This window comes from Pteronotus mesoamericanus, unplaced genomic scaffold, assembly GCF_021234165.1.
Source record: "Pteronotus mesoamericanus isolate MK-2021 breed Mesoamerican mustached bat unplaced genomic scaffold, CSHL_Meso_final contig_56, whole genome shotgun sequence".
NCBI lineage: Eukaryota > Metazoa > Chordata > Mammalia > Chiroptera > Mormoopidae > Pteronotus > Pteronotus mesoamericanus.
Window position 1 is genome coordinate 6,628,007 of NW_026555201.1, and position 27,731 is coordinate 6,655,737.

General features: G+C 41.8%; 1 protein-coding gene and 1 pseudogene across 1 annotated transcript in view; one reads left to right on the forward strand and one right to left on the reverse strand.

Moving 5' to 3' along the window:
• Positions 1-690: 690 nt before the first annotated feature.
• RASSF3 (Ras association domain family member 3) overlaps positions 691-27,731 on the forward strand; it is a 72,815-nt gene continuing 45,774 nt past the window's right edge. Inside the window, exon 1 of the mRNA XM_054580052.1 lies at positions 691-964. Within this exon, the coding sequence (XP_054436027.1) occupies positions 854-964 (111 nt within the window). The 5' untranslated portion in view covers positions 691-853. The remainder of the gene's footprint in view (positions 965-27,731) is intronic.
• LOC129075851 (60S ribosomal protein L26-like) lies at positions 15,464-15,886 on the reverse strand (annotated as a pseudogene).

The following is a 27,731-nucleotide window of genomic DNA, read 5'->3' on the forward strand; positions in this document are numbered from 1 at the left end:
CATTTAAAAAGCAGGTTTAATTAATAAACTTGAACTACAGAGCTAGTTCACGGCCTACCCTCCCCCAGGCCCCCCCGCCCCGCCCCCTTCCCCCCTACCCCGCCTTTGCACCAAGTGGGCTGTAAAAGCAGAACGACTTTGGCTGTCCTAATGCGGGAATGAATCCTTGCTGAAGAGAAATGCGACAGGGAAAAACCGAAGCTCAACTGAATTAACAGGATGTTTTCATTTGAAAAATCTCAACCCAGTTGTTAGCTCCTCACTCAGCACTGCAACCCTCCCGGAAGGGCGAGCGGCGGGAGTTCAGCAGCGGGCGAAACTGCTGCTGGAAGACCGAGGGTCTGGGGGTCCCTTGGCCGGGCAATTTCCACCTCCACCCGCTGGACCCCAGGAGGAGGCGGTGGACTGATCGCCGAGCAGTTAGCAGTTTCCAGGAGGTTGGGGAAACGACCCCGAAAACAGCCCCAGCACAGGCTGCCTTCGAACCGAGCTTTCCCGGTTCTCTATCGCTAGTAAGGCGGGCAGCCGATCCCCACCTGCAGTAGTGCAGGGGAGTGTCCCGAGCCTCCCCCGGAGAGGTTTGCTGGGCGGGGGCGGGGCCGGGGCGGGGGCGGGGCCCTGGGAGGCGGGGTCGCGAGGCGCTCCGAGGCCCGGGCGGCGCCAGGAGCCCGGCGGGGAGGCGGCGGGAGGGGACAGAACGGCCGGATTGAGCGGCGGTCGCAGCTGCAGTGAGACTGCCGGTCAGCGGCTCTGGGCCGCGCGCCGGGAACCTCGCGGGGCGGGCGGGTGCGGCACCCCCTGCCTGGCCACCTGCGCCCCGGGGAGGCGGCCCGCGCGCGACGGGACCAGCAGCATGAGCAGCGGCTACAGCAGCCTGGAGGAGGACTCCGAGGATTTCTTCTTCACCGCCAGGACTTCCTTCTTCAGGAGAGCACCCCAGGGCAAGCCCCGCGCCGGCCAGCAAGTGAGTGGTGCGCGCGGCTGGCTGCAGCCCCCTTCCCGTCGCACCCGGGGGGTCCCTGGGCGGCGGGACCCTCGCTGCCACGTGTCTCTGCGGGTTGGGGTTGCTCGTGGGGAACGAGGACGGGGCCGCAGAGAAGTGGCTTCGGTCTTTTTGGATCCCAGGGTCCTGCATTGAGTTTGTGCACGTGGGCGAACGGGCTTGCGCTGGGGGTGCCCGGGGCAAGGGAAGGAGAAGGAAGGGCGGGGAGGTTGAGGGCCGGCTCCTGTCTTTTGCGCCAGATGGCCTCTGTGGCTCCGCTTTGGGCGGCCGGCTGCGGGGGAGCAGTTCTTAGTGAGGAGGCGTCTCCTGGCCACTCCCAGAGTTTTCCCTGCGACCCGGAACGCCCTTTGCGCCCCCGCAGAGTCAACGGTCGATTCCTCGCGCTGGCCCTCTGTGTTGGTCAATTCAGCGGGCTGTGGCCCCCTAAGCGGCTTGGAGGGTAGTGTAATAGCTAGGGGTGGCTCTGGTGACCCGGCCTCTCCTATATTCCCGGTCTCCGCGCTTCTGGTGGGGACGGGGCGCTAAGAGAAACTCGGGGCCTGACGATAGTAGGCGCTCACTAAATGTTAAGTTGCTCGTGTCAAGGTTGTGCATTTTCCAGAAAGTTAAGTTTATAGGTCCTTCGAATCTGTTTTGCAAACAAATTTCTGTGATAGGTAAATGCTAGCGAGCGGGAGCTGAGCCTTAGGCCGGTTTATTCCTTTTTTGGAGGAAGCATGCCGTGGGAAGCATGACTTGGGAAAAGATAGTCAGGGAACTTGGGCCCGTTTCGCTGACCGTGACTGTGTTTTGCAAAGAGGCTTTCCTCAAACGGGGCAGTTGGGCTGGACCTCTAAGTCTGGCTCTTGAGCTCGCGGCCTCTTGGTCCTGGAGCCACACCAGGAAGCCGTGCCAACCCAGCCAGGCTCACATCAGATTAGAGAAGTCTGTAATGGAACAAATTGGTTGCTCTTAAAAAAAAAAAAAAAAAAAGGCATGCAGCAAACATTGCTATCAGACTTAGTCCTGGAAATTTAGCAGCAAAGAAAATCGTTCAGGGCAGGATGATGAGTTGTGGGACGGGTAAGGACCGCATAAAATGCGGAGATTTCTTTGCCAGACCTTTTAAATTTCTTTAACCACTTTTTGAGGCCAGATTTCTTTTTATAATTCGGAAGTCCTAGTCTTTTCAACCTCTTAACTCCCAAACCAGAAGAAAGGGGAGAAGGGCCCATAAAGAGCAAAAGTGAAGTCATGTGCCCTTACTCAGTAGCAGGTGATCCTGAGTGGAGTCCAGGTGATCCTGAGTGGAGTCCCGGTGCAGTAGTCACGCCCTCTTTATTTAAGGTGGGAGGCCGCACTGTTAACTAGTCACTTTGAGCGAAGTCTTAGTTATCGCGGGCTGCTGTAACAAATACCATGGACCAGGGGACTTAAATACTTGTTTCTCACAGTTCTGAAAGCGAGAAGTCGGAGGTCGGGGTGCCCGCATGATTGGGTCCTGGACTTCCGGGCTTGTAGACAGCTGACCTCTTGCAGTGCCCTCACATGAAGAAAGGGCTATCTCTTCCTCTTAGGAGGACACTAATCCCGCGGGGACCACCCTCATGACCTAATTACCTTCCAGAGGCGCCTCCCCCAAATGTTTTCACATTTCAGCTTCTCCATATGAGTTTTGAGGGGTCACAAACATGCACTTAATAGCAGACGATGTCTTGTTTTCAGTAAAGTGTATTATAATGATGAGAGTTCGCTGTGAAGTTTGGGAATCAGAAATACCCCCTTCCCCCCAGAGGTTTTGGAAGAATTGCATTTCCGTGTGTTTTATTCTTTAAAAAATTTTTAATTGATTTCTAGAGAGGGGAGGGGAGGGAGAAACAGGGAGAGAGACGTTACTGTGTGGTTGCCTCTCACGTGCCTCCTACTGGGGACCTTGCCTGCAACCCAGGTATGTGCCCTGACTGGGAATTGAACCGGCGACCTTCTGGTTGCAGGCCAGCACTCAATCCATTGAGCCCCACCAGCCAAGTCTCCTTGTGCTTTTTTTCACGTTGGTTTTCTTTCTTTCTTGGCTTCTCCTTTCTTCTTCTCCACTTTGTATTTTCTCCTTCCACTTACGTTGCTTTCACCATTTGACACTTTGACTAGAACATGTCAGTGATGGTGCTGGTTTGAAGTCTGTTCCAGATTGGTGGCTACTAATCTCCAGAAAACTTGCTGGTTCTTGAATTCACCAGGTGTAAGATGCTCCTTCACAAGGGCCAAAGTATCCAGGTTGGAATGGTGTGAGAATGCTTAGTATAAAAACATCTATTTTTCTCAGTTTATACAGGTACAATACAATATTTGTGTTATACTCATTAATTTATATAATACTCATCTATCATGTGTTATGCTCATATAATGTTACTTATTTAACATTTAAAACTTGTCTAACATAAGTATTTTGAAGTGTTTTGTTGAAGATCAGGATGGATCTTCTAGTTCTTTGCTTGAAGAGCTTAATATGTGTATTCTAAAGCTTCTGTATTTTCCCTTTTAACACAACACATGCACAGTGCTAAGTTATAGGACTTATTTGCTAGGTGGAGAAAGTGTTCTAAATTCTGAACTTCAGTAAATATTTTAGTTTATTTAAAGAATCGATTGAATCTGTTAAGTTCCTGGTAAGATTTGTGAGTTAAGGAAGTAAACCTTATAAATATAAAGCAAGACATTCTTTAATACAGGACATTTTTATCTAAGGTTAGATAAACCTTTTTCTTTTTAGCATGCTGATGATTATAAGAATAAGGTAAGCACGCTGACATAAGTATAGTAGCGAAATTTATCTTTTCTCTAGAGAGGTAGAAAGAGAGGTGTTGCTATAAGGATCTGTTACCCATAATAGTGATTTTATTTTTGGTGCTGAATCACCTGGTGGAAAAGCCAGGAACCTGTATTTTTATAACTCTTGAAAATATCCAGAGAAAGCAAGATGTTTGTGGTAAATGCAGGATGGGGAGAAAGGGGGAGGGAGTGAGAAATGTCTTTCTTCTTTTGCCAGGCAAAGGAACATAGCCCAACAATTTTCTGTCTCCAACAATAACAAAAATTTTACAAATATATAGCAACTGTTACCATTTTCTTTCATATTTTATGTTGGTACTCTCCCTCTCTTTCTCTTTTTTCTTTTTTTTAACTAAAAGGGTTAAAAACTGATACGGAGGGTGTAAAGGGAATGAATGTGTAGCCTGTGTGTGGCAGCGTGAATGTCATGTTTATTGAGGTCTTCACAGGGCTCCAGTCAGTACGTGACACCGTGGTTGGTCATTGAATACAGTATTAGTTGAATGAATGAATGAATGCTTTCCTCGTTTGTGAATAATTGGCTCTTTATGGGTTTAAAAATGTACCGTATCTTAAGATTTTCCCTGGGACCCTATGAGGGTATTAATGTGATGAAAGGTAAGGCCTTGTTTAGTGATTTGACTAAGGGGCCACACTTAAGGGAAAGGCTGGAACTCAAGTTTTCTGACACAGATTCCTCTTTCTTTTTTGTTACTTCGTGGTTATAAAAATAATTAAAAATTCTTGATTTTCCCCTTTACAGATATGGACATCTGTAACTTAGGAGTTTTTTAAAATGTTGACCCTTCCTCCTTTTCCACATGCACCTTCATCAAAGTGTTAGTAATTCATACTTGTATGTTTACTGTATGTTTCAAGCAGAACCAAGAATGTGGGCAGTTCTGTAATTCATAATTTTCTGAGTTTCTAACAAAATCAAACTACTTGTAAGTACAGGACAGATTAAACTTCTAAGAGTAGAAATTGATCAAGATTATTAATCTGTTGGAGCACATCTTATTCCATATCTAAGGTGATCACTTTTCTTCTTGAGCCGTCGGTGGTTAATAGGAATAAGGAGATGAGACACTTACTTTCGCTTTAGTAGTAGAGTAGTCAAGAGGTGTTCTGTTTGTTTTACGGTATAATTGAATTAAAAATTTGTTTCCAAATTATATTGTTTTAAAAAAATTTTATTGAATTTATTGGGGTGACATTAGTTAATAAAGTTACATAGGTTTCTGGTGTACTGTTCTATGATACATCACCTTGTATTGTATTGTGTGTTCACCACCCAAAGCCAAGTCCCCTCCTGTCACCATTTATACCTGCTTTATCCTGTTTTACCTCCCTCCATCCAAGAGGTCTTGAAAAACTTGAAATTGTCTTCTGAACCACTTATACTAATTTTTATGTTTATTATTCCACTCACACTTTTAATAAAGTTATACTGAAAAATGTTTTACTAAGGCAGGTATGTGAGACTTCACATAACAGACTTCAAGTTTGCCCTATGAGTTCTCCCCTTACTATAACTTAAAATGTTTTTGTAGTTGTTTGTTTGGTTCTGTGTCTTATTGCTAGAACTAACAGTAATAAGTTACACTGTTGTATTCAGCATTTCTGTTAGAAGTTTTGGTGATAGTGAAGATTTGGAAATAGATTTTGGCTATTCTAACTTTTTAATCCCTGTATTATTATCTTTTACTGTTTCTGATTTTGTTTATTTGGGTCCTCTCTTTTTTTTTTTCTTGATGACTCTGTTTATAGGTTTATCAATTTTGTTTGTGTTTCCAGAGAACCAGCTTTTGGTTTCACTGATCTTTGTATTTTTTTTTTTTTGATTCTGTTGTTTATTTCTGCTCTGATATTTATTTCCTTCCATCTACTCACTTTGGGTTTTGTTTGTTCTCTTTTCGTTCCTTTAAGTGTAAGGATAGATTCTTTATTTGAGGTTTTTCATGTTTCTCGAGATAGGCTATGAATTTCCCTCTTAGAATTGCTTTGGCTGTGCCCATCACTTTTTGGGTCGTTGTGTTTTCATTTGTCTCCAGGTATCTTTTGATTTCTTCCTTGATCTTGTTAATCCTTTGATTGTTTAGTATCATGTTATTTAGTCTTCATGTGTGTTTTTCAGTTTTTTTCTTGTAATTGATTTTTAGTTTTATACCATTGTGATTAGAGAAGATGCTTGATGTAATTTCAGTCTTCTTAAATTTGTTGATGCTTGTTTTGTGACCTAATAATGTGGTCTATTCTGGAAGATGTTCCATGTGTGCTTAAAAAGAATGTATATTCTGCTGTTTTGGAGTAAAATGTTCTAAAAATATGAATTAAATCTATCTGATCTAATGTGTCATTTAAGGTCACTGTTTCCCTGTTGGTGTTCTGTCTGGATGATCTCTCTATTGATGTCATTGTGGTATTAAAGTTCCCTACTATGACTCTTAATGTCAATCTTTTCCTTCATGTCCCTCAATATTTGCTTTATATATTGAGGTGCTCCTATGTTGGGTGCATTAATGTTTACAAGGGTTACAGTTTTCTGTTGGGTTGATAACCTTTATCATTATAAAATGTCCTTTATCTTGTTACATGTAGCCTTTGTTTTAAAGTCTATTTTGTGTGATAGAAGTATTGCTACCCCAGTTTTTTGTTGTTTTTGTTGTTGTTTTCATTTGCATGCTAGGTCTTTTTCCATCCCTTGTAGTCTGCATGAGTCTTTCAATCTGAAGTAGGTTAATCCATATATTGTTGAATGTAAACAGTCCTAACAGCCCTTTTGCCTGGTGCATGGTGATTTGCACATCTCGTCTCCATATCTGATATATTGTGTTCTTTTTTTTTAATTGTCACTTTTTGCAGATGACATGATTTTTTAAAAATATATTTTTAGAGAGAGGGAGAAAGAGAGTGAGATAAACATTGATATGTGAAAGAAACATCAATTAGTTGCCTCTTGCACATGTCCCAACTGAGTACCAGGCCCGCAACCCAGGCATATGCCCTGACCAGGAATTGAACTGGTGACCTTTTGCTTTGTGGGACGACACTCAACCAACTGAGCTGCACTGGTCAGGGCTACTATGTTCTTATGCATAGAATTTTGTATTTATGTGAGGAGGACTCGCAAAGACTCATTCCTTTAACTGAATTTCAAAAGAAAATTAGTCACCAATGTCATATATCCTCATATGTGAACAATACTCTCTTTACTCCATTTTTTTCGTCTGGTTAACTCGGAAGATTGGGAATTATTTGGAAAGCAGTGTCACAAAATATTTATGAAAGGAAAAGCTAAAAATATCTAATAATGTGGTTATTCTTTTTAGACTTCCTTTGGCAGTCAGTGCATGTCATAAATGTAAACATTCATTTTCTGGGAGAAAAAAACAAGGCTGACCAAATGCTTTGTACTGTGGCTTGATCACCAATGCTTCTTAGCCCTGAGCGAGCAGCTCTCGCTTACCCCCAACTTCGCACAGAAAGTGGCTCTTTTGATACAGGCCAGTCCGAGGCTTGCTTTTCACTTCTAATTTGGCCCAAGGCCATTAGCCAGCCTGGCTCTTCTTCAGAAGTGATGATAAAAAGACCCAATGGGATGTATGATAGATGGATGCAGAGGAGCTACTTATTTAAAGGACATGTCTTAGCTAACTTAGCCTATTGTGTGCTTGTCTCATTGAAGAACTAATATATAGGGGTTGGCGACTGTAGATTTACATTGGTGAGTACACAAAATGCAGTTTCTTCTTGTGTTATTTATTTATTGTATTATTTTCCATACTAACAATTGTAAACATATTTTTGCCCACCCTTCTACGTTGCCTTGTAATACAGGTAGTGCATTACAAGGCCCAGCTCTCAGATGCAACAGCTTTTAAATAAAAGCATGTAACTAGGATTCTAGTCATACTAGCTTTCTCTTGGTTCCTTTCAGGACCCAAGTTATAACCCATCACAGAATCTGGGCCTGAAATTACTTGCCTCACCCTTTCTCCACATGCCAACTTACATAACACCTTCTCAGAGAAGTTTTCCTGAACCATGCCCTGTGCTCTTTACCTTCATAGCAAAAATTACAATTTGTTGTTATATCTTATTTAATGAAGATTGAGACTAGCATGTTTATCAACACATACCATAAATGCCTGGTAAGTAGTAGGCAAATGAAAGCCTACTTTTTATGAATAGATGTCACAGTACTTGGTACTATTAATTTTCCTTTATACGCAAATGTACACAAATTTTCGCCCTCATTCAAGTCCATCCTAAGTCTCCACAGTATCTTATATGTAGTAGTCATTTAAAAAAGGACGATATATAGCCCTGGCTGGTGTGGCTCAGTTGGTTGGAGCCTCATCTCGTGGCCTGAAAGGTTGCAGGTTTGATCCCTGGCCAGGGGACAGAGCTGGGTTGCGGGCTCCATCTCCGGTCCACGTGTGTGGGAGGCAACCAATCAATGTTTCTCTCTCTCCCTTCCTCTCTCTAAAAGCAATGAAAAAATGTTCTTCAGTGAGGATTTAAAAAATCACTTTGTATATTTCCCCTTTATTTTAAGAAAGACCATCATTCATTTGTGCATTCAACAATTTGTTGAGTTCTTACTCTGTGCCCCACACATGTAAGTTTGACTCTGGGGACAGAGCGGTGAACAAGATGAAGTTTTTGGCCTCATTTAGTAATATTTTCAAAAAGCTTATTAAATAGACACTACATCTCTCTTATTTTCCTTTATTAAAGAGCTTGTTCCTGTAGTTTAAAGGAATCTTTTCAGTTTTTCAGGAGCACACCCATTTGTACAGAGTGGCATGGAAATGTTGACCAAGTAGTTTATCCCTGAAATGCTAGTCAGATTTCCCAGTTGACACCTGTCCTAAAATTGTAGATGACTGTGCTCCAACAGAAACATAATCATGCTGAACGACATAAAATGCATTAAACAGAGTTAATAGTCTAACCAGAGTTTACCGAACTCTTGGGATGAGGTTAATTTTCCAGGTTTCTCATCATAGTTCAGTTAGTTCTAGTTTGGTTACTAGTGGCAAATCACATAGTTTTTGTTTACTTGTTAATTTTTTTTTTTTTTTTTGGCGGAGAGGGAAAAACATGCACTAAGAAGGATGTCTGAGTTCATGAAAAATGATTGAAATGTGAAATACATGTAAAAGTGTTACAAGTGATTCCGAAGTAGAAGTGACCATCGTGCCGAAGGTGGGCCATCCAACAGGGTAGATACCAGCCACATGTGGCGATTGCGCTGGAAGTATGGCCGGCCTGAATGGAATGGTGTGTTGTAAGTTTGAAATACACCCTGGATTTCTAAGACAAAGGAAAGAGACTATCCAATATATCACAATAATTTAAAAATATTGATTACATGTTGAAATGATAATGTTTTGAATCTATGAGTTAAATAAAATTTATTTTTTCCTGTTTATTTTTTAACGTGACTATTGGAGAATTGGAAATTGCATAGGTGGCTCAGCTGTATTTCTGTTGGACAACAGTTTGCTAAAGCAGAGCTGCCAGCTCTTGTAGGGGCTTGAATCTCCATCACCTAGACGGCTGCAGGTGGATGGCTGGCCGGAGGGCGTGCCGGCCGGGCATGCTGGGTTCTTCTTCTGTGTGAACAGGAACTTGCCCTTTACTCTTGGGAATAGTTTCTTCTCGGCCTAGATTGGGTCACACGTACCAGCATTTTGGGGTTGTGAAACTTGTGTGTGGGGAGCTTCCCTTTTTCACATTGAGCTGATAGGATAAAACTAGCCTGCATTCAAACTGCAACTTCATCCTCAGTTTAAAGAGAAGAGGGCTCATTATGTCCTAGAGTATTAAAACAGCAAGAGGAATATGCATTTTATGGCCTGTAATTGCTTACTGCTGCTACATGATTCAGTCAGCTAAGAATAATTTACTAATTACATATTGCAGCACTCAGTTCTTTTTCCAGATGCTAAACAAAGTGAGATAATTAGAGGACAAAAAAGGATGAATTTGGGAATTGGAGACCAGAAGAATAGAGTTAGAAGCTCTTGGATTTAAGAGACTTAAAATATAATCAGCAAAGTGTTTTCATGAAATTAATGCCAGTTGGGCAAAGAGAGAGAGAGAAAGAGAGAGAGAGAGAGAGAGAGAGAAGATTGTGAAGGTAGTTTTCTAAATTCATTTCCTAAAAAAGAGAGAGAGAGAGAGAGAAGATTGTGAAGGTAGTTTTCTAAATTCATTTCCTAAGAGTCTATTGAATACAACAATGTGCAAACTGGTGCTAGGAATTTGGTGAACAAACAGATTGAAACCTTTCCTCATGAAATTTAGGTAGTAGTCTATGTGTAGACCATCTTTCATCTGTTGTAAAGAGGAAGACCTTAGTTAAAAATTTGGCTCCCTCTTTTTTTTTTTTGCTAAAAATTTGAGTAATTTTTCATAAGCATGCTCCCCATCCACCCCCAGGACTTTAAGCTTTATGAGTAGTTAGAGCAATATGTTCTTACAGTTTTTTTAATAACATGATTGCTATAAAAATCACATCACAGAGTTTGGGGGGAAGTGGTTTATTATCTTACTATCTTAATCCAAATACAATTTTGCGGAATTGTTTCCTAGTTTTGTTCTGTTGTCTCTTTTCCATATGTATAATTGTACTGTAGTGGTATATACATAATAATATACATAACAGAATTTGCCCTCTTAACCATTTTTAAGTGTACAGTTCACTATGGTTAAAAATACATTTACATTGTTGTGCATCCAACTACTAGAACCTTTTTCATCTTGTAAAACTTTAAACTACCCATTAAACAATTCCCCATTTTTCTCCCACATTGCTCCTGGCAACTACCATCTTACTTTCTGTTTCTATGAGTTTGACTATTCTAGAAATCTAATATAAGTGAAATCATATAGTATTGGTCTTTTTGTAACTGGCTTATTGCACTCAAGCCTCATCCATGTTGTATATGTCATAGTTTCCTTCCTTTGAGTGTGAGTAATATTCTATTGTATGCATATAACACATTTTGTTTATCCATTTGTCAGTCAGTGGACATTTGAGTTGCTTCCACCTTTTGGCTACTGTGAATAATGCTGCTGTGAACAGGTGTACATGAACAAGTATCTTTTAGAGACCTTGCTTTCAGTTCTTTCAGCTATATATACAGAAGTGGCATTGCTGGATCATAATGTAATGCTGTTTATATTTGTTGAGGAATACCATACTAGTGAATTTGAATCCTATTTATTTATTTAATCCTCACTGGAGGATATATTTATTGATTGTTGAGAGGAAGTGGGAGGGCAGGGAGAAACACAGAGAGACATCGATCTGGATCTGTTGCCTCCTCTCCTGTACCTTCCCCTACTGGGGATCCTGGGGATTGAACCTGCAACCTTTTGGTGTATGGGATGATGCTTCAACTGACTGAGCCACCTGGCCAGGGCTGAATCCTGCTATTAAAACTTAGTTATGAGGTGTTGCTGCATGATGTCAGTTGTCATTTTCAGGTCCACATTGTATCTTCTTCAGTAGTCATTATTCACCAAACATCGGAAAACTTGGATGTTTCTAATTTTTGCTACTGTGCGTAACGCTGTAGTGACCATCTTGGATTTACTTTTTAGGATAGATATACAAAATGGAATTTTACTGAGCATGAGTGTGTGACCATTTTTAGGACCGCAGGGCTCTATTTTTAACTAGTTCATGCACCCTTAGCTCCATTGGATATGGTCATTAAAATAGAGGGGGAAATTGTAAAGGTACCTCATTGTTATTTAATTTGCATTTTTAAAAAATTAACAGTGAATTTAATATTTTTGTACTTCTAAGTGGATCTTTCTCTTGGTGTGAGCATTGTTTAGGCATGGCCTTGACCACCTGTCTATTAGGTAAGCAGAAATCTTGAGAGCACTGCTCTTGGGTCTTTTGTATGCATATTTAGCTCAGTAGCTGCTTCCTCTTTTTTGCGGTCAACTGAACTTCAGGTTGTGTGTGTGTGTCTGTGTGTGTGTGTGTGTGTGTATTTATTTATTTTTTTGCTTGCTCTGTTTGTACTTAAGGGACATTACATGTTGTGGCATTTCAAAATGCTTTAGGCTGTGTTCCAGGCTGACATAACTGAAACAAGGAGCAGAATATTTGTTACTCCTGTAATTATGGCACAGGAAGGGCATTGCTGAGAGAGCGTCAGCGTCCTGTACGGTACACCATGGGGTTCAGAGGGTGGGAGGCTGGGTGATGTGTCTCTTACTAAGCATATGAGAAAGGGGTGACTGGAACTGCCTGTTTGTCTTTGATTTTCAAATATCTCTAATGCCAGTTTTCCAATCCCTGTGGTAGGACTTGGAGGAACTTAATTTACCCTATAAATAGACGAGGGTGGTAGTACAAACAACTACAAACTGCATCTGCCAAGAGCCTATTTCTGCTATTTACTGACAAGCTTATTTTTTTTGTTGAAAAATTGCAAGTAGATGTCTCTGATGAAAGCTGTTGCTTACTCTCCTACTCTGATTAACTCCTAGTTTGTCCTTATTTAATTTGTTCCTCCTCACAGTCATTTAATTAACTGAAAAAGGATGTGAAGAGTTATTTCTGACTTTAGATAGATTGTAAACCTTCTTATCAATGATTCTCAGACAAACTTACTCTGAAAATTTACCATAAATACTTGTTTTGAGGAATATTTTTTGATATTTTGCCAATTAAGGCATAGGAATTTATGTGTATATGACAGTTCTCAAATAACAAAACAAACAAAAATCAAAAAAACTTATGAGAGCAGAAAACAACATAGCTACATGCATACCGGAGGAGGAAAAGTACCAACACTAAAATCAAGTTAATATTCTATAGTGTTTTACAGTTAATAGAGCATTCCAGGGGAATTAAAATTCACTTGATTTCTTGGACTCTGATTGCACTGGAACATTGAGGTCAGAAATGAAACTAGCAGAAGCTTTAATTGGTTTAGGCCTGAAGCAGATCCAGGCTCATTGGCATGGAAAAGGTGCATTCAGGGGTGCTTTACTGGAGTCAGTGATTCCTTAAGGTCTGTTTCTGTTTATTTTACACAGGCTTGTAGATCGATGTTTTTGTTTTGTTTTGTTTTTTGCCCGTTGACCTTTGAGAGGAAAGTACTGCCCTTTTAGATCTTTCTGAGGTTTGAAAGCGGCTTTCCTGCTTTCCCTGATGACCAGTGGTGGTAGCCTGTGAAATGGTGCAATTGGAACGGTACGATGGTGCTGCTGTGCGAGTGGGATTGAAGGTGGTGCTGCGGTGCGAGTGGGATTGAAGGTGGTGCTGCTGTGCGAGTGGGATTGAAGGTGGTGCTGCTGTGCGAGTGGGATTGAACCTTGGCTGTCCTGTCGGCCTCTGCCTGAGGACATTTGTTCTATAAACTGTACCCAAAGCATGATCATTCCTGCCATTCGGTGGAGAGGATTTGGAGGTGGGTCCTATGGGGAAAGGGAGGGTATCTTTCCAAAAAGGCAAACCTAGCGTCAGTGTCATCACATCAACTTAAAATTCATTCCTGCCCTGGCCGGTGTGGCTCAGTTGGTTGGAGCATCATCCCCTGTAACCCAGAGGTTGCAGGTTTTATCCCTGATCCAGGTGCTTATGGGAGACAACCACTCGATGCTTCTCTCTCGCATCGATATTTCTCACTCCCTTCCCGTCTCTCTAAAAGCAATGAAGAAAAATGCCCTTGGGTAAGGATTAAAATAAGAAAAATTGTTTCCCAGCAGAGGTAGGTCTGTACAGTTTCAAAATGAGCATTACAGTGGATCTTGCTTTCTAGAGGTGAGGGCTAAAAACTCTATTACTATTGAGAAAGAGAAGGGGAACTGGATTTTGTAATGGGCTAATGGGTGTGTATTCTTAATTGACAATTGGCTGCAAGTGGCTGTGCAGCTTGAGTTACGTCAGTCCTGTTATCTTGGGCCAGTCATTGCATCTCTTTGCTTCAATTTCCTCATCTGCAAAGTAGCAGCATGCCTGTCAAATAATAAACAGTAATAAACATTAGTAATTATTATTTTTAAAGGGTTCTGCTATATATGATCATGTACTTTTCACTTCAGGGTTCTAGGCTAAATGGAGAACTGACAGTGGTTGAGAGATTTGAAGTGAACTAATAATCCACCAAAGAAAAAAAAATGGCAGGGAATTAGGTTGTATCTCTTTGGTTTAAGTGACCAAAATGAATTGGGAATCTCAATGTAATTGATCAGGAAAGCGCTTCAGTCAATCCTGGATGCTTAATTTTCTCTCTGTTTCTGTTTCTCTTGTCTCTCTGTGTCTGTGTCTCTGTCTCTGTGTGTCTCTGTTTCTGTCTCTCTCTGCCTCTCCTGTCTGTCTCTGTGGTGTCTTTGTTTTCTGATAAAGGGGCTTTGTCTTTCTGACCCAGCCTGAGGCCATCTATCAAAGTCTTCACCCACTTCTGAATGAGCAGACGTGTTGAAAGTGTGGTTCTTTTGCCCAACCCAATAGTTTACGTATTGAATATAAATTAACACATTGTATGAAAGCGCCCCCCCCCCCCCGTTTTCCCCTTCTTATCTGTCTCCCTGTCTCCGGCTGTAGGATTCTGGCTGCAGTTTGGCTCAAGGTTGCTGGCTTGACCCGTGACAAATCCTGCTTCCTGGGGGCTTTCCTTTTTCCACCAGAAGGTTTAAATCACCTTGTGCTCATTGTTTAGGGACTTAGTCACTATCTTGTTTCTGGTTCTTGTAAGATCAAATCGAATGAGGTAATTTATGTGAACTGTGTAACGCACTGCAAAGGGAGATGCTGTGGCTGCCCGAGCCCAGTTCCACGTGTGGTCGCTCGCTTCCTGGCCTCGGGTCTCCCACCCATAGTGTGTCTATCTCCTCTCTAAGGGATTTCAGCCGTTTTTGGACACATCCACAGTTCGGAAACAAACTTGCTTATGCAAAATTTGAATGCAGGCATTAAAGAAGATCAGTGAGTCATGTGATCTGTTTGGCTGACTCTTCAGAGTTCATTTATGCTCTGTAAAACGGGTATGAGTGTTGGAATCTGGAGGAAAACCTCTTCCTTAAGGCCACATGAGCCCCCTGGGCTTTGCTATTCCCTCTTCACTGCCAGCCTCCTTTTCTTTTGGCCGTGTGTCTTACAATAAATTGGTTGTCTAAAACTGGCTTTGTATTCTGAATGCCATTGTGAGTATTCTTAATCACTTAAAAATTTCTAAAATTTGCCTGAGCTGTAGTATCACTCATTTATGTAAATGATTATCATTAATTCCTATAAAGGACTTGGAACATTATCTAGCATATTAAGTACATATTCAGTAAAGGCTAACAATTATTATTTCTAGTGTTATTAGCATTATTAATTAAAAAGTTTGGAAGGAGCTTTTTAAAAAGATTTTATTTATTTATTTTTAGAGAAAGGGGAAGGGAGGGAGAAAGAGAGGGAAAGAAACATCAATGTGTGGTTGCCTCTTACGCACTTCCCCTGCATTGGGGACCTGGCCCGCAACCCAGGCTTGTGCCCTGGCTGGGAATTGAACCAGTGACCCTTTGATTTGCAGGCCAACACTCAGTCCACTGAGCCACACCAGCCAGGGCAGAAGGAGCTTCCCCTGCCCCCATTTTAACAGTTTTTAATGAAAGTTTTATATAAGATTACTCCTGCATTTTCTTGTTTCTTCCTTGTATTTGCCCTATAAGATGAGATTTGGATTCATGTTCAGGGTTCTCTTTGTGGTCTTTGTCCGGCATTAGACCAGTGATACCCACCTTGCTGGGGTGGGAGCCCACAGGAACAGGTGTACCATTCGCTTTCTCCTGCTGCACTCGTTCAGGGTAGACGACAGATTGCTTCCTGTAAACCTGGATTACTTTGCCAGTTTGCTGCCCTTTGCAGTGTCCTCCCACAACCTGAACTTCATCATCCTTTCAGATGGGCATGGATTGAACATTGTACTTCTGTCTCAGCTCTTTGGAAAGAGGAAAAGACACAAGGTTCCTGTGAATGTGGGAAGGTGCATTGAAATACTTTTTACAGTTCTTGCCCTGGTCAGAAGTCACAAAGGGATTGAGCTTCATTTTGGTCTCTGGTGCTTCAGAGGTGGTGGGAAAAGGAAAGAGGTGTCAGGAGCTTTTTTCAAGAGAGTGTGGTTCGGTAGAAAAGCCTAGGGATCTATAAATGGGAGACTGTCAGTTTTGGGTCTATCATTTACCGGTTCTGGAAGCTGGAGCAGGTTCTTTAACTTCTCTGAGTTAAAAAAAACTTCATTTGTTAAATCTTTATAACAGATATGGGGGGATTAAATGAGGCAGTGTGTGTGTAAATATGCCTAGATTATAAATTGTTGCATAATGCAAGTGTGACAGCATCACAGATGTGTTTAGAGCCTATACTATAAACTTTCATCCTACTTTTTAAAAATATTTTATTTATTTATTTTTAGAGAGAGATGAAGGGAGGGAGAAAGAAAGGGAAAGAAACATCCATGTATGAGAGAAACATCAGAGAAGCATCGATTGGCTGACGCCTACACGCCCCCACCCAGGGGCCTGGCCTGCAACCCAGACCCATGCCCTGACTGGGAATCCAACCAGCGACCCTTGACCCTTTTGCTTTGCGGGACGATGCCCAACCTGCTGTCTTTTGTAAATTGATTATAAATTTTCAGGCTGCGGTAATATTGGAGCCAACACTTGTTTGATAAATAATTGTTGAAAATGAGTTATTCCCCAATCTCATTTGTGTATGTTTATTTTTTTTTTAAAGATTTTATACATTTTTAGAGAGGGAAAGGGAAGGAGAAAGGGAGAGAAACATCAGTGTGCGGTTGCCTCTCACGTGCCCCTTATTGGGGACCTGGCCCGAAACCCAGGCATGTGCCCTGTCTGGGAATCAAACCAGCGACCCTTTGGTGTGCAGACTGGTGCTCAATCTACTGGTGAGCCACACCAGCCAGGGCTATTTTTATATCTGCATAATAATGATTTGTGTTTGGGAACCTGAACAACTATACCTAAGCAGCAAGTTTAAATTACTTTATAAATCAATTGCGGTGTTAAGGCCTCAGATGCTTTGGAGAAAGATGACAATCCAGCTTACGGTTGGGTGCATCAGGGGGCACTTGAGCAAATTTAGTTTTAAGCCTTCCAGATTATCCTGTCTGTGAGCTTCATGAGGGCAGAACATGTCTGCCTTGTTCACCACCATATCTTCATTGCTAGTGTGCCTGGTGCAGGGCACGGGAGGGGGCCGTCATTATTTGTTAATTGGTCACCTGATTTCCATTTGCTCAGACTTGAGTCAGAATTATAGTCAAAAAGAAGTTGGTTCAAGGCAGTGAAGGAGATTTCTTTTAGTTTCAGGGGGAGTAATAATAAAATAAAACAATGGCAATAGATTCTGTATCATGTGATGTGAAAGTAGGATATTTAGGTGAAATGGAAATTGTTATGGGCTGGGGATATGTGGGCCTGGGTCCTAGGCCTGGTCCTTTATTAACTGGAAGAGGTAATGCTGGAGAATTACTTAACCACTGTGGGCTTGTTTCTTCCTCAAAGGCCCTGTCGAATTCTGTGACAGATATATTCTAGATGTGAATTCCTGATTAAGGGAAAAGTAACAAATAAGGCTTTGAAAGGGATTCCATGAAGTATATTAAGATGCCAAATGAATTTGTTTGGAAACAGCTAGTTTAGGTCCTATCTGGCTGGATGGGGTTGAACTGAACTGAATTGATTAGTCATTGGTGTTTGAGAAATAAGTATAACATGTAAATTACTTCTTTTCCTAAAGAGGGAATGTCTTGGGAAAGAAATCCAGGGGGCATGAGTGATGTATTTAATTCATCCGTATATAGTGCCAACAAGAATGGGTTTCATGTAAGCCAAAGGGAACATTTAATTGTTCTGAACTTGTATATTTCAGGAGTTATTAATATAATGTTAAGGAGTATTTAAGAAAGAGCCTACCAGCAGTGCGACATTCCTGAAGGACAGAGCAGGATGAATGTATGAGAGTCACCCCCTTACCGAGAGTGCAGCGGATTAGTCACTGTGCCCCCTGGAAGGCTCAGTACCTGTGGGATGTGCAGCATTTGGGAGTGAAGAATTACGCATTTCCTTTGGAAGATTTAATTTTTTTCATTTTTGGTGCCTCCCTTATTCCAGCTGGTCTGCACATACCCTTGCCCGGTAAACGTTCTTAGACAACTTCTTTAGCAAGTTAAATTCCATTATAAAACATCAGAGTTTATTGTCTAATACAACATACCCAGATGTGAGGCTTCCAGAGGCTGCCCTGTCCCCTTGCCCACGCTCTGTGGAGAGTGCCTTACTCAGACAGCCCCTCTATTCCCTGATCCTAGAGTACCCACCCAGGTCAAGGCTCATTTCTTATCATGCCTTGTCCTCTGATTGCTACAGGTAAATTTTAGCGTTGCCTTCCTGATATAAATGAAAATTCTTAAGGGTTAGGAACCTTTGCTTTATAGAGGCCATATCAAATGGCCTTGAGTGTGATGATTAATTTGACTCACTATTGAGACATTGTCTTTTTCGAGAAGAATTATTTTTAATATGAGCCATTTATTTAGAACTTTCATCTGTTTCAAATTTCATATCTGTTTCAGGGGCTATTTCAGCAGGACCCTAAGGGGAAAGATATTTTTTCAAAATTGGCCTTTTAAACATTTGAGGGATTATTGATCATTTAAATTGGCATAATTTGAACTCCAAAGAAATGGAGTAGCTGAAATGACTCCTTTTAACCTGAAGAGTCTGAGGTTTTCTGCTGTTCTTTTAACTAGACACGGTACATGCTTAAGAGCATAATTATACAAAGTTTTGTTTTCAGCTATGGAAATCATAAAAAATTATTTTTCTAGTGACTCCAGTCCTGGGAGCTGAGGTAGTGCTGCTTTTTTCACCCCTGAAAAAAGTGGTGCATTTTAGGTTAGGAAAATGAGTGATGTGATAATATGAAGAGATGGCTGATTTAGCTTGCTCCTTACATTTTTTATTCATTTGAATTGGAAATGTTGGCCATATGAAAATGAGCATCATGTCAAAATGATTCAGGTGAACTATAGTGTTGTGCTAGTATTTTGTATGAAGTACAGCACTGCGTGTCCAGATCCTAAATGGTAGTTATTAAACTTTATTTGAATTACCTCTGAATTCACATGTAGGCATTCCATTCATTTAGGCACTTACTGACTTTTAATAATTTTAGTGAACAGAAGGGAAAATGTGAGCTGAACTATAAAATAATAGATTCTCCCAGTTGTTTCTTTATATTTTTAAAAAAGATAAAAAGTTAATAACCTGCTTGGAAGTTTCGAACCTTTCTTGGTGGCTCTCAGAACATATATCCAGTCATGTCCACCTCAGGAGTACGTTCTGTCGGCCCGTCGTCAGTGGCTGTTGAGTGGCTGAGGTGGGGAGTGAAGGCAGTGAGCATGGGGATCACATGGAGGAGGGGCCAGGTTGGCAATATTGGTGAACTGGGAGGATTTAGTAGCATTGAATGTGGGAGTTGGGGTGGTAAGAGAGAGCCGTCAGGGATGAGCTGTGGGTTTCTGTCTGGGTGGCAGGAAGGGTCACTCACCAAGAAAGGGACTGTAGAAGGTCAGATTTCGGAGGGAAGATAAGTTCAGACAATGTATTGATTTCAGGCAGTCAGTAAATACTGAATGAATGAATCTGGATGTGTATTATTTGAGACATCTGTAGGGTATCAGCGTTTCCTGGGCTTGTCCAGGAAACCGACAAGGTAGACATGGTCTGGGGAGAGAGCTTTGGGATTGGTTGAAGCCGTGAGGTCTTCAGACAGAGGCATGGAAGATATACCAGCATTTAAAGGGTAGGCAAAGAAGAAGAGTGTGTCCCTGGAGATAACCCAGGAGAGTGGGTCGAAGAAAACCAGGAGAGAGTGGGCGTCCTGGGAGCTGAGGTAGGGGCCCACCTCAAGAACAAGGCCTTGGTCGGTGAGAAAAGTGCTGCAGAAAAGCCAAGGAGCTGAGCCATTGGGGGTTGGGGGAGGTCTCTGGAGACCTTAGGAGTCTTCTCAGTGAACCGGAGGAATTGGGAGTAGAGGGCAGTGGGGAGAGGAGTGAATAGCTGCAGAAGAAATGGGGAAAGTGAGTGTAGGCTGCTCTTCCAGGAAGCGTGGCTGGGAAGGGAAGGACAGAGTAATAAAGGAAGGAGGCCGTAGGGTGGAGGGAGGTTTTTGTCATCATTTTTTGATGAGAGACATGAGAGGAAAGAAAGAGCCCGTGTTGGGAGTAAGGATACAAGCGAGGGCGAGGGGACTGTTGAAGGAGAAGGCCACCTTCCCGGTAAAAGGGACGGTATTTGAAGAATGGGCATCGGGGGAGGATTTAAATCTGGAAACATGTACAAGGGGTGAGTAGGTGACGAGCAGTTCGATGAGTGGCAGGTGGACATTGATGGAGGAGGTGGGTGTGCTTGTGTGTGTGGGAAGAAACCCACAGCCACAGAAGAGGGAGTGTTGTTTTTTCTGGAGAACCAGTTGGTGTTGTGGGTGGAGCAAATGGTATGCCATGGGCGGGGTCTGGTAAGGGGAGCCATTTAGGGAGAATGTGGTTAGATTTATGATTTTGAAACCAGTAGCAATTTATGGCAGAGTTAGAGGGAGGCAGGGCTGTTGTTTGGGAGGCTATTGCAGTGACCTGGCTGAAGGTCCCCAGGGCTAGAAATGGGGCAGCTGCCCTGGGAGAGATGAGGATTCCAGAAGTTCAGTGGGCACATTGGCACCTGAATGACCAGTGTGGCAGGGAGAGGAGGGAAAAGAAGGAGAAGGAAGTGTGGAAGGTGCCTGAGAGGCTGCCACTGCCATTGAGGAAATAGAGGACCCAGGAGGAGGTGGAGCAGGTCTGGTGAGGTGGTAGAACAGCTCACTTTTAGGCACATTTACCGAGCGTTTGTGCAACATGCAGCTGGCAACCAGAGTCAGGGGTCTGAACAGCTCAGGAGAGTGGCTGGGGCAAGAGACAGAGGTTTGTAGCATGAGATCATCGTCCTTGAATTGGAAGTACTTAAGATTTATTTGAAGGAACAAGAGAAAAATAAATCTTGATGTGGCTATGGGCTGTAAAAGTAAACTTCTCAAACCATTTCGGTATATTTTTAACTTTTTTAGAACAAAGCCTTTGATGACCAGAATGTGGATATTCATCTCCCCCAACCAAATAGCTGAAAATTAACACAAGAAAATATTAGGAAATAAATTCAATAAGGTTCAATAGAAATGCTGTTATTTAAAAAAAATTTCTTGGGTTAAAATCTGTTTCTTCAATCCTTTTGTTTGTTATTTTTGATAAGAGACTTTAGAAGACTGGTGGGGACTAGCTGGTTGTATTTTTCAGTCTTTGAAGATGAAATACTGTGTTGAGTGTGTTATCATTGCATTTTTTAAAAAAGATTTTACTTATTTTTAGGGAGAGGGGAAGGGAAGGAGAGAGGGAAACATCAATGTGCGGTTGCCTCTTGAGTGCCCAGTAGGGACCTGGCCCACAACCCAGGCATGTGCCCTGACTGGGAACTGAACCAGTGAGCCTTTGGTTCGCAGGCCAGCACTCAATCCATTCAGCCACACCAGTCAGGGCTAGTATCATTGCATTTTATTCCCTGGCTTTGTCACAAATGGATACTTAATAATTAGATATTTTAATGCAATGTCCAGAGAAGAGTGGGGAAGGGGGCAAAGTGGTTTATATTCTCTTTTTGGGAAATAAGCTGATTACAGTTTTTGTTTAGCTAAATACTGATTAGTAGAGCCTTGCTTTGGGATTTCCCATAAAACCTACTTTTTTCTGCCTGCCTTCCTCAAATGTATGAGCAAGTAATATTGCTGTTCTGTTGAAATGAATACTTGAAATCTGTGGGATTTCCAGCACTTTGGTGGAAGTTCTAGAATTTGTGTAGGCATGTGAGTGTTCTCCCCAAGTCCCTGCTACTCTCTGTTGAACTACCTGTACAACTTCCATTTTGATTTAATGCTGTAGAAGAGAAATTACTTTTTCTGCTTTTATGGTATCAACAACATAAGTCTTTCAAGCACCTGCTTTATTCCCAGCACTTGGCTCTGAAGATTCACAGAAGACTAAGCCAGTACCCTCTGCCCTCAAGAGCACGCTTGTATAGTGGGAAGTCACAAAGAACCACTGCGATGCTGTGATTTATGCCAAGAAATATGTTTGTTTCTGGAGCAAAACTTCAAAAACCCTTGAAATTTCCTAAATGGTAAGGGCGATAAAAGTGAGAAGAGTGTCTTTTGGTATTTATAACAAACCCCCTTTCAACCACACTTTAGTTTGTTAAATGAGGAGACTTTTGAAAACCTCCAGAGTATTCAGGGGCTAGTTGCCAGGGGAATCGGTCATGTGATTAGAGAGTCTGGGGTGGGGACCAGAGATGGAGCTCAGTTACCAATGCCAGTGATCTAGGCAATGGTGCCTATGTAATGGAGCCTCCATAACAATACTAACTAATAGGGTTTGGGGAGTTTCCCGGTTGGTGAACGTGTGGGGTGCTGGGTGGGTGGCAGGCGCAAGCGGGGGACATGAAACTCTGAGCCCCATTCCCATCACCTTACAGCCCAAGGGTGTCCAACCTTTCGGCATCTCTGGGCCACACTGGAGGAAGAAGAGCTGTCTTGAGCCACACATTAAATACATTGTGACACGTAATCACACACACAAAAATCTCATGTTTTAAGTAAATTTACGACTTTGTGTTGGGCCGTATTCATAGCCATCTTGGGCTGCATGTGGCTTGGGGGTTGGACACCCTGCTTACGCTACGCATCTCTTCCATGGGCTGTTCCTGAGTTGTGTTCTTTATAATAAGTGGGTAATAGTTAAGAAGGCACTTTCCTGAGTTCTATGAGCCATTTTAGCAAATGATCAAACATCAACTGGGGGTCTTGGGACAGTCAGAAGCACAGGTGACAACCTGGACTTGCCACTGGCATCCAAAATGGGAAGGCAGCCTGGTGAGACTGAGCCCTTGATTAACCTTTGGGGTCTGCACTAACCTCTGGTAGATAGTGTTAGAATTGAATTATTGATAAATTGTAGAGCATCCAGGTGATGTCTGCAGAGTCTTGCTTGGTGTGAGGGGAAAACCTCACATATCTGGTGACAGAAGTGAAGCTTTGTGAGTAGTGGGTCAGAGAGAACAGAAAAAGTTTTCTGTTTCAGCTATAGAGTCCACTGTCAACACACGTGGCAGAGGCACACTGACGTTGATAACAGTGATGGCTCACCCACAAGGCATTTTCCTTTATAGGTTTAGGTCATCCTCACATCAGCTCAGAGAAGTAGGCAAGGTTATTCTCTTTGCATGGAAGAGGCACAGAGAGGTTAAATAGTAGCTGGTAAACAAAGGAACCAGGATTAGAAACTGAGCAGTCCGGTACAAGAACACACATTTATAAAAGAGTGGGCGGAAGTGATAGTCTGTTTAGTGTGGTGGCCACTTTAGCAGAAATCAGGGTGAGGACTCAATGCTGAGTGCCTGGAGCTTGGACTGGGGGTTGTAGGACAATGGGAGGGAAATCATAAGGTTAAGGTTAAAAATTAAGCCCACTGGACTAGCCTGATGTCAGGAGGTGGAAGGTGATGGTAGAGATGGGGACCAGATTATGAAAATAGGCAGTGCCTCCTTTTACATTGAGGTTTACCATGAAATCCCTAGATACAGTTTTGCATATATTGCATATTTACTGTGGACATTCAGAAGCAGTCTAGGACATTTTAGTTTATAGCATTCTTATTTTCATTCTGATTCATTGTCATCTAAAAAATGTGCATGGATAACATAGGTGGAAATTATGATGTTTATATTGGAAGTGGCTCACAATTCCAAAAAAGTTGGGGGTTTCTGCGTGGTTTATTGTAATTTAAAGAGTAGTCTTTAATTAGTAGGCTTTGGAAATTTGTTTCAAGGAGTGGTAAATGAAGGAGTTCTAGAAGCTGGTTGTATATTGCTGCATTTTTTTACCTCTCAAATCAGAAAGATTTAAAGGACTTGGGTGTGTTTCAGAAATTAAAACAAAAGACTCACAGCCTTATGGATGCACTGAGGTTGCTCAAATGTTTGCAGTATTATTGAGCGGGGACCATGTGCAGAGCTTAGTATGACATATAGTTGGGTTTATTACAAGACAGTCGTGCTCCTTTCAGAAGGAATTCTCTGGGACGATATGGGGAGACCAACATAATATAATAGTACTTGTGAACAGTAACAGCTGTGTAATAAGCATAGAGCAACCCAGAAGAGATTAAGATAAATACATTTAGGAGACCCATAAAAATATCCTTGATTTATTCATGGGCAACTGTTGAGCAGTGGGTGCACACCTGGAGACTAAATAGAAAGGCACATCTAATTAGGAATAGCTCCTGAAGGTAGTGGAAGCTTGGCTTTGGGTGTTGAAAGGGTAGAAGCTCAAACGATAGCTGAGTGTCTGTTATTTGCAAAGGTTTAGATGGCCTCAAAAATAGGAGGTTTCTAGATTTAGTTTCAGGAATGCCGCATGTGTCTCTAATAGGGATCATCTGTAGGGTTAGGTAGGTAGTGTGAGCAGCTACTTTATAGAAGCACTCCACAATATGTCTATGAGAGTGTGATAGTCCTTAATTTAGGATGGTCCCTTCCATTCTTTCTCTGTAGTTATCAAATCAGATATTTCTGCTAAAGAGTCCAAGATTGTAATAAAAAGAAAATTAAAGGAAAGTTTTTTGAACTATTATATTGTCAAAGTAAATATGAATTTCTTGAAACAGGTCAACACATTAAGGAAGAATATTATAAAGTTATTCGGAATACAGTAATTATGAAAAGTATTATGCATACCTTTTTTGTTACATCAATTTAAAAGATAAAACATTGCAGATACTGTTGAAGCCCCTGGAATCACTTCCTGGCCCCATTTTCTCCCTCTCTTCCTTACCAGTACTTTTTAAAATCATTGCTGTCCATGTATTTTATACTTTTGTTGCGTGTGTCTGTGTAAATAATGACTAATGGCATTATTTTGCTGCTTTTAAAACTTGTAGAAGTGTCATATTACATGTTTCCTCCCGTAGGCCACTTCTGTTGCTCAACCTTGTTTTTGAGATTGATCTTTGTTGTTCTAGTTTATTCTTTTAAGCTGCTGAATACACTAGAGTGTATCCATTTTCCTGTTAATTATTATTTCCTCCCATTTTTCTCTATAACAACTGATATCGCAATAAACATTTTTACGCGTTTCCTTTTGTGCATGTGTGACTTTCTGTGTGTTACGATCCCAGGATTTGCTTAGTTGTAGAGATGGGAATGTATCTTCATGTTCATTGGCCTTAGGTAGCACCTGCCTTAGATGCTTCAGTTCCATCTTTAAAATTGGGAAGCTTAGGAATTAAGCAGTTATTTTTTTTAAGCTTGTATGCTCATATTTTCTTGAACCTGTAGTGCAAGTATGAACACTTGTGATTTGGGGAAAAATGGAATACAGAGTAACTGATACATGTGTTAATTGTTTGTATGTCCAGTGATGGTAATTGGCCCCAATTCAGCCCCAACAGCTATCCCAGATTGGTGGTGTGGAGAAGAAGGAAACTTTATTCAATGCCAACAGCTCAATCGTGACAACATGGCTGTGGAATAGCTCAATTATGAAACAGCACAGCCACGGAACAGCATGCCTGTGAGGCAGCTCTGGGGCAAGGCCCCTCTGGCTAGACAGCTCTGCTCTGCCCCAACCTAGTCTGCTTCCCTCTGCCCTGCTCCCTTCTGGTCTGCTCCACTCTGCTCCTACAAGACAGGTTTGGTGTTTTTGGTATTTCAGCTCTAGTTATGGAAACACAGCCTTTAGTCTCCAGCAGAAAGGGACAGTGCACTCTCCGAGGCAGAGAGAGGGGAGCTGACTTACCCGGAGAGAAGTCCCTGCTTCTGCTCTCTGATTGGCTTGTCCTCAGGCAGATGAGGACTCCAAATCCTTTCAGTTTAATTGGTCTGAAAAGCACTGTCTTGACTGGTCTGAGTGTAGCTGTTCTGATTGGTTGGTAAGGATGCTAATGGGAATATAGCTGCTCAGGTCTGATTAGATAGGGAAAGTCTCTGTTCTCTCCATTGAAATACAGTTCCAGGCATAGTCACCAGTAACACACTCACCGTGTAGAAGGCAGGCAGTTCAGTGCCCTCTTCTTTTTCCTGAAACAGCTTGTGTGAGAGGCTCATGTTAGAAATGGCTGCTAAGCTCTGTTTTCTTTTCTTTTTTCAAATTTGAGCCCAGTTAGCCACCAGGAGACCTCTTGATGTAAGTATCTTCTTCCTCAGGGTCCACAGGAACTCTTGTAATTGATACAAAGTTCTATTTCATTGAAAAACATATGGTTGCACATCTTCTAGAACCACAATGAAAGATTTTATAGAAAAAAAATTTCCTAAATTGTTCTCAGTGCTCACTTGAAATTACAGTGAGGGTGGCTTGGTGGGGCAGAGAAGACTTTTGAAAAAATAATTTTTTATAGCATTTAAATTTCTAAAAAATTTATTTGAAAATATCTTTTAAAGTCTCATTATGTCTCAAGGTGACCAAGTAGACGGAAACAGGTTTCTGAGTTATGAAGAATGGCATGCATCACAACAGGATTTGGTGTACTCCCTTTGGGTGAAAGAGAGTTCTGTTTCCTTATCGTCGCCTTCCTGCTCAAGCTGCCCAAGTTTAGTTTGTGGGTTCCAAGATACCTGTTGGACTGGTTTTAGGCTGATAATAGCAGTCCCTTCGTATTTGCTCCACGTGTTTTTTCAGAACTTTTATGTAACTCTTCAATAAGATTCTAAAACCATTTGCTTAGTAGGGATTAGTTGCTTCTCCAAACATTTATTTCCTTCTGGCAGGAATTAATGAGAGAGCTACTTCTCATGGATCTTGGCTACAAATTCTGTGATGTGTCATTACTGACAGACCTGTTGAGAGAATGCAACACGAATGATCCCCTTGCCATCTATCATGAAGCAGTAAGGGGTAAACTTTGCATTTATGTAGATTTAATATAGGTCACTAATTGATTCACTTGAGGCTTCTGAGGGCCTATTATATTCTTCTCCATTCACTCTCCCATTAATTTGGACTTAGAATTTTAAAGCAGGTGATGATTAAAGTTGAGAACAAATGGGAAATCTTGTGGATGTGGGTTCCTGTGCGTCTGTACAGTTGTCAAGACTGGGTTAGAGAAATAGATGCCTCCAAGGGACATTTAAGCGGTTAATCTTTTGGTGAATACCAGCGTTTCTTTAGTTGTTTGTAACCAGTGTCCTTTGTGACTCTGCAGTATCTAGTGATTCTTGTCCCTATATTTGAAGCTATCGTTATAATTATTTGTTGCAAATGACCTTTTCTACTGCATTAGGCTTCCTTGTAAGCCGCTCAAAATAAGCTCTGGTTGACAGCTCACCTGGTTACTTAAATTGTTTGCTTTTTCCTCTGACCAAGCAATTCTATTTCTAAAAATTTATCCTGAAAAAACAAAACAAGGATACATCAAAAGATCTCTTACAGGAAAGCTCATCAAAGCATTGTTTTGGAAACAGTTTAAAGGCCCAGCATTAAACCGTGGTTAAAAAACACAGGTTCTGGATCCAGACTATTTGAATTCTAATGCTGCTGCTATTGCCTAGAGCTATGTGACTGTGGCAAGTGTTTTTTAACAACTGCCTTTTAAAATTTTTTCTTAGATTTTATTTATTTATTTTTAGAGAGAGAGGAAGGGAGGTAGAAAGGGAGAGAAACATCTTTGCACATTTCCACATGGTTGCCTCTCGCACGCCCCCAGCTGGGGTCCTGGCCTGCAACCCAGGCAAGTGCCCTGACTGGGAATCAACCGGCAAACTTTCAGTTTGCAGGCCAGTACTG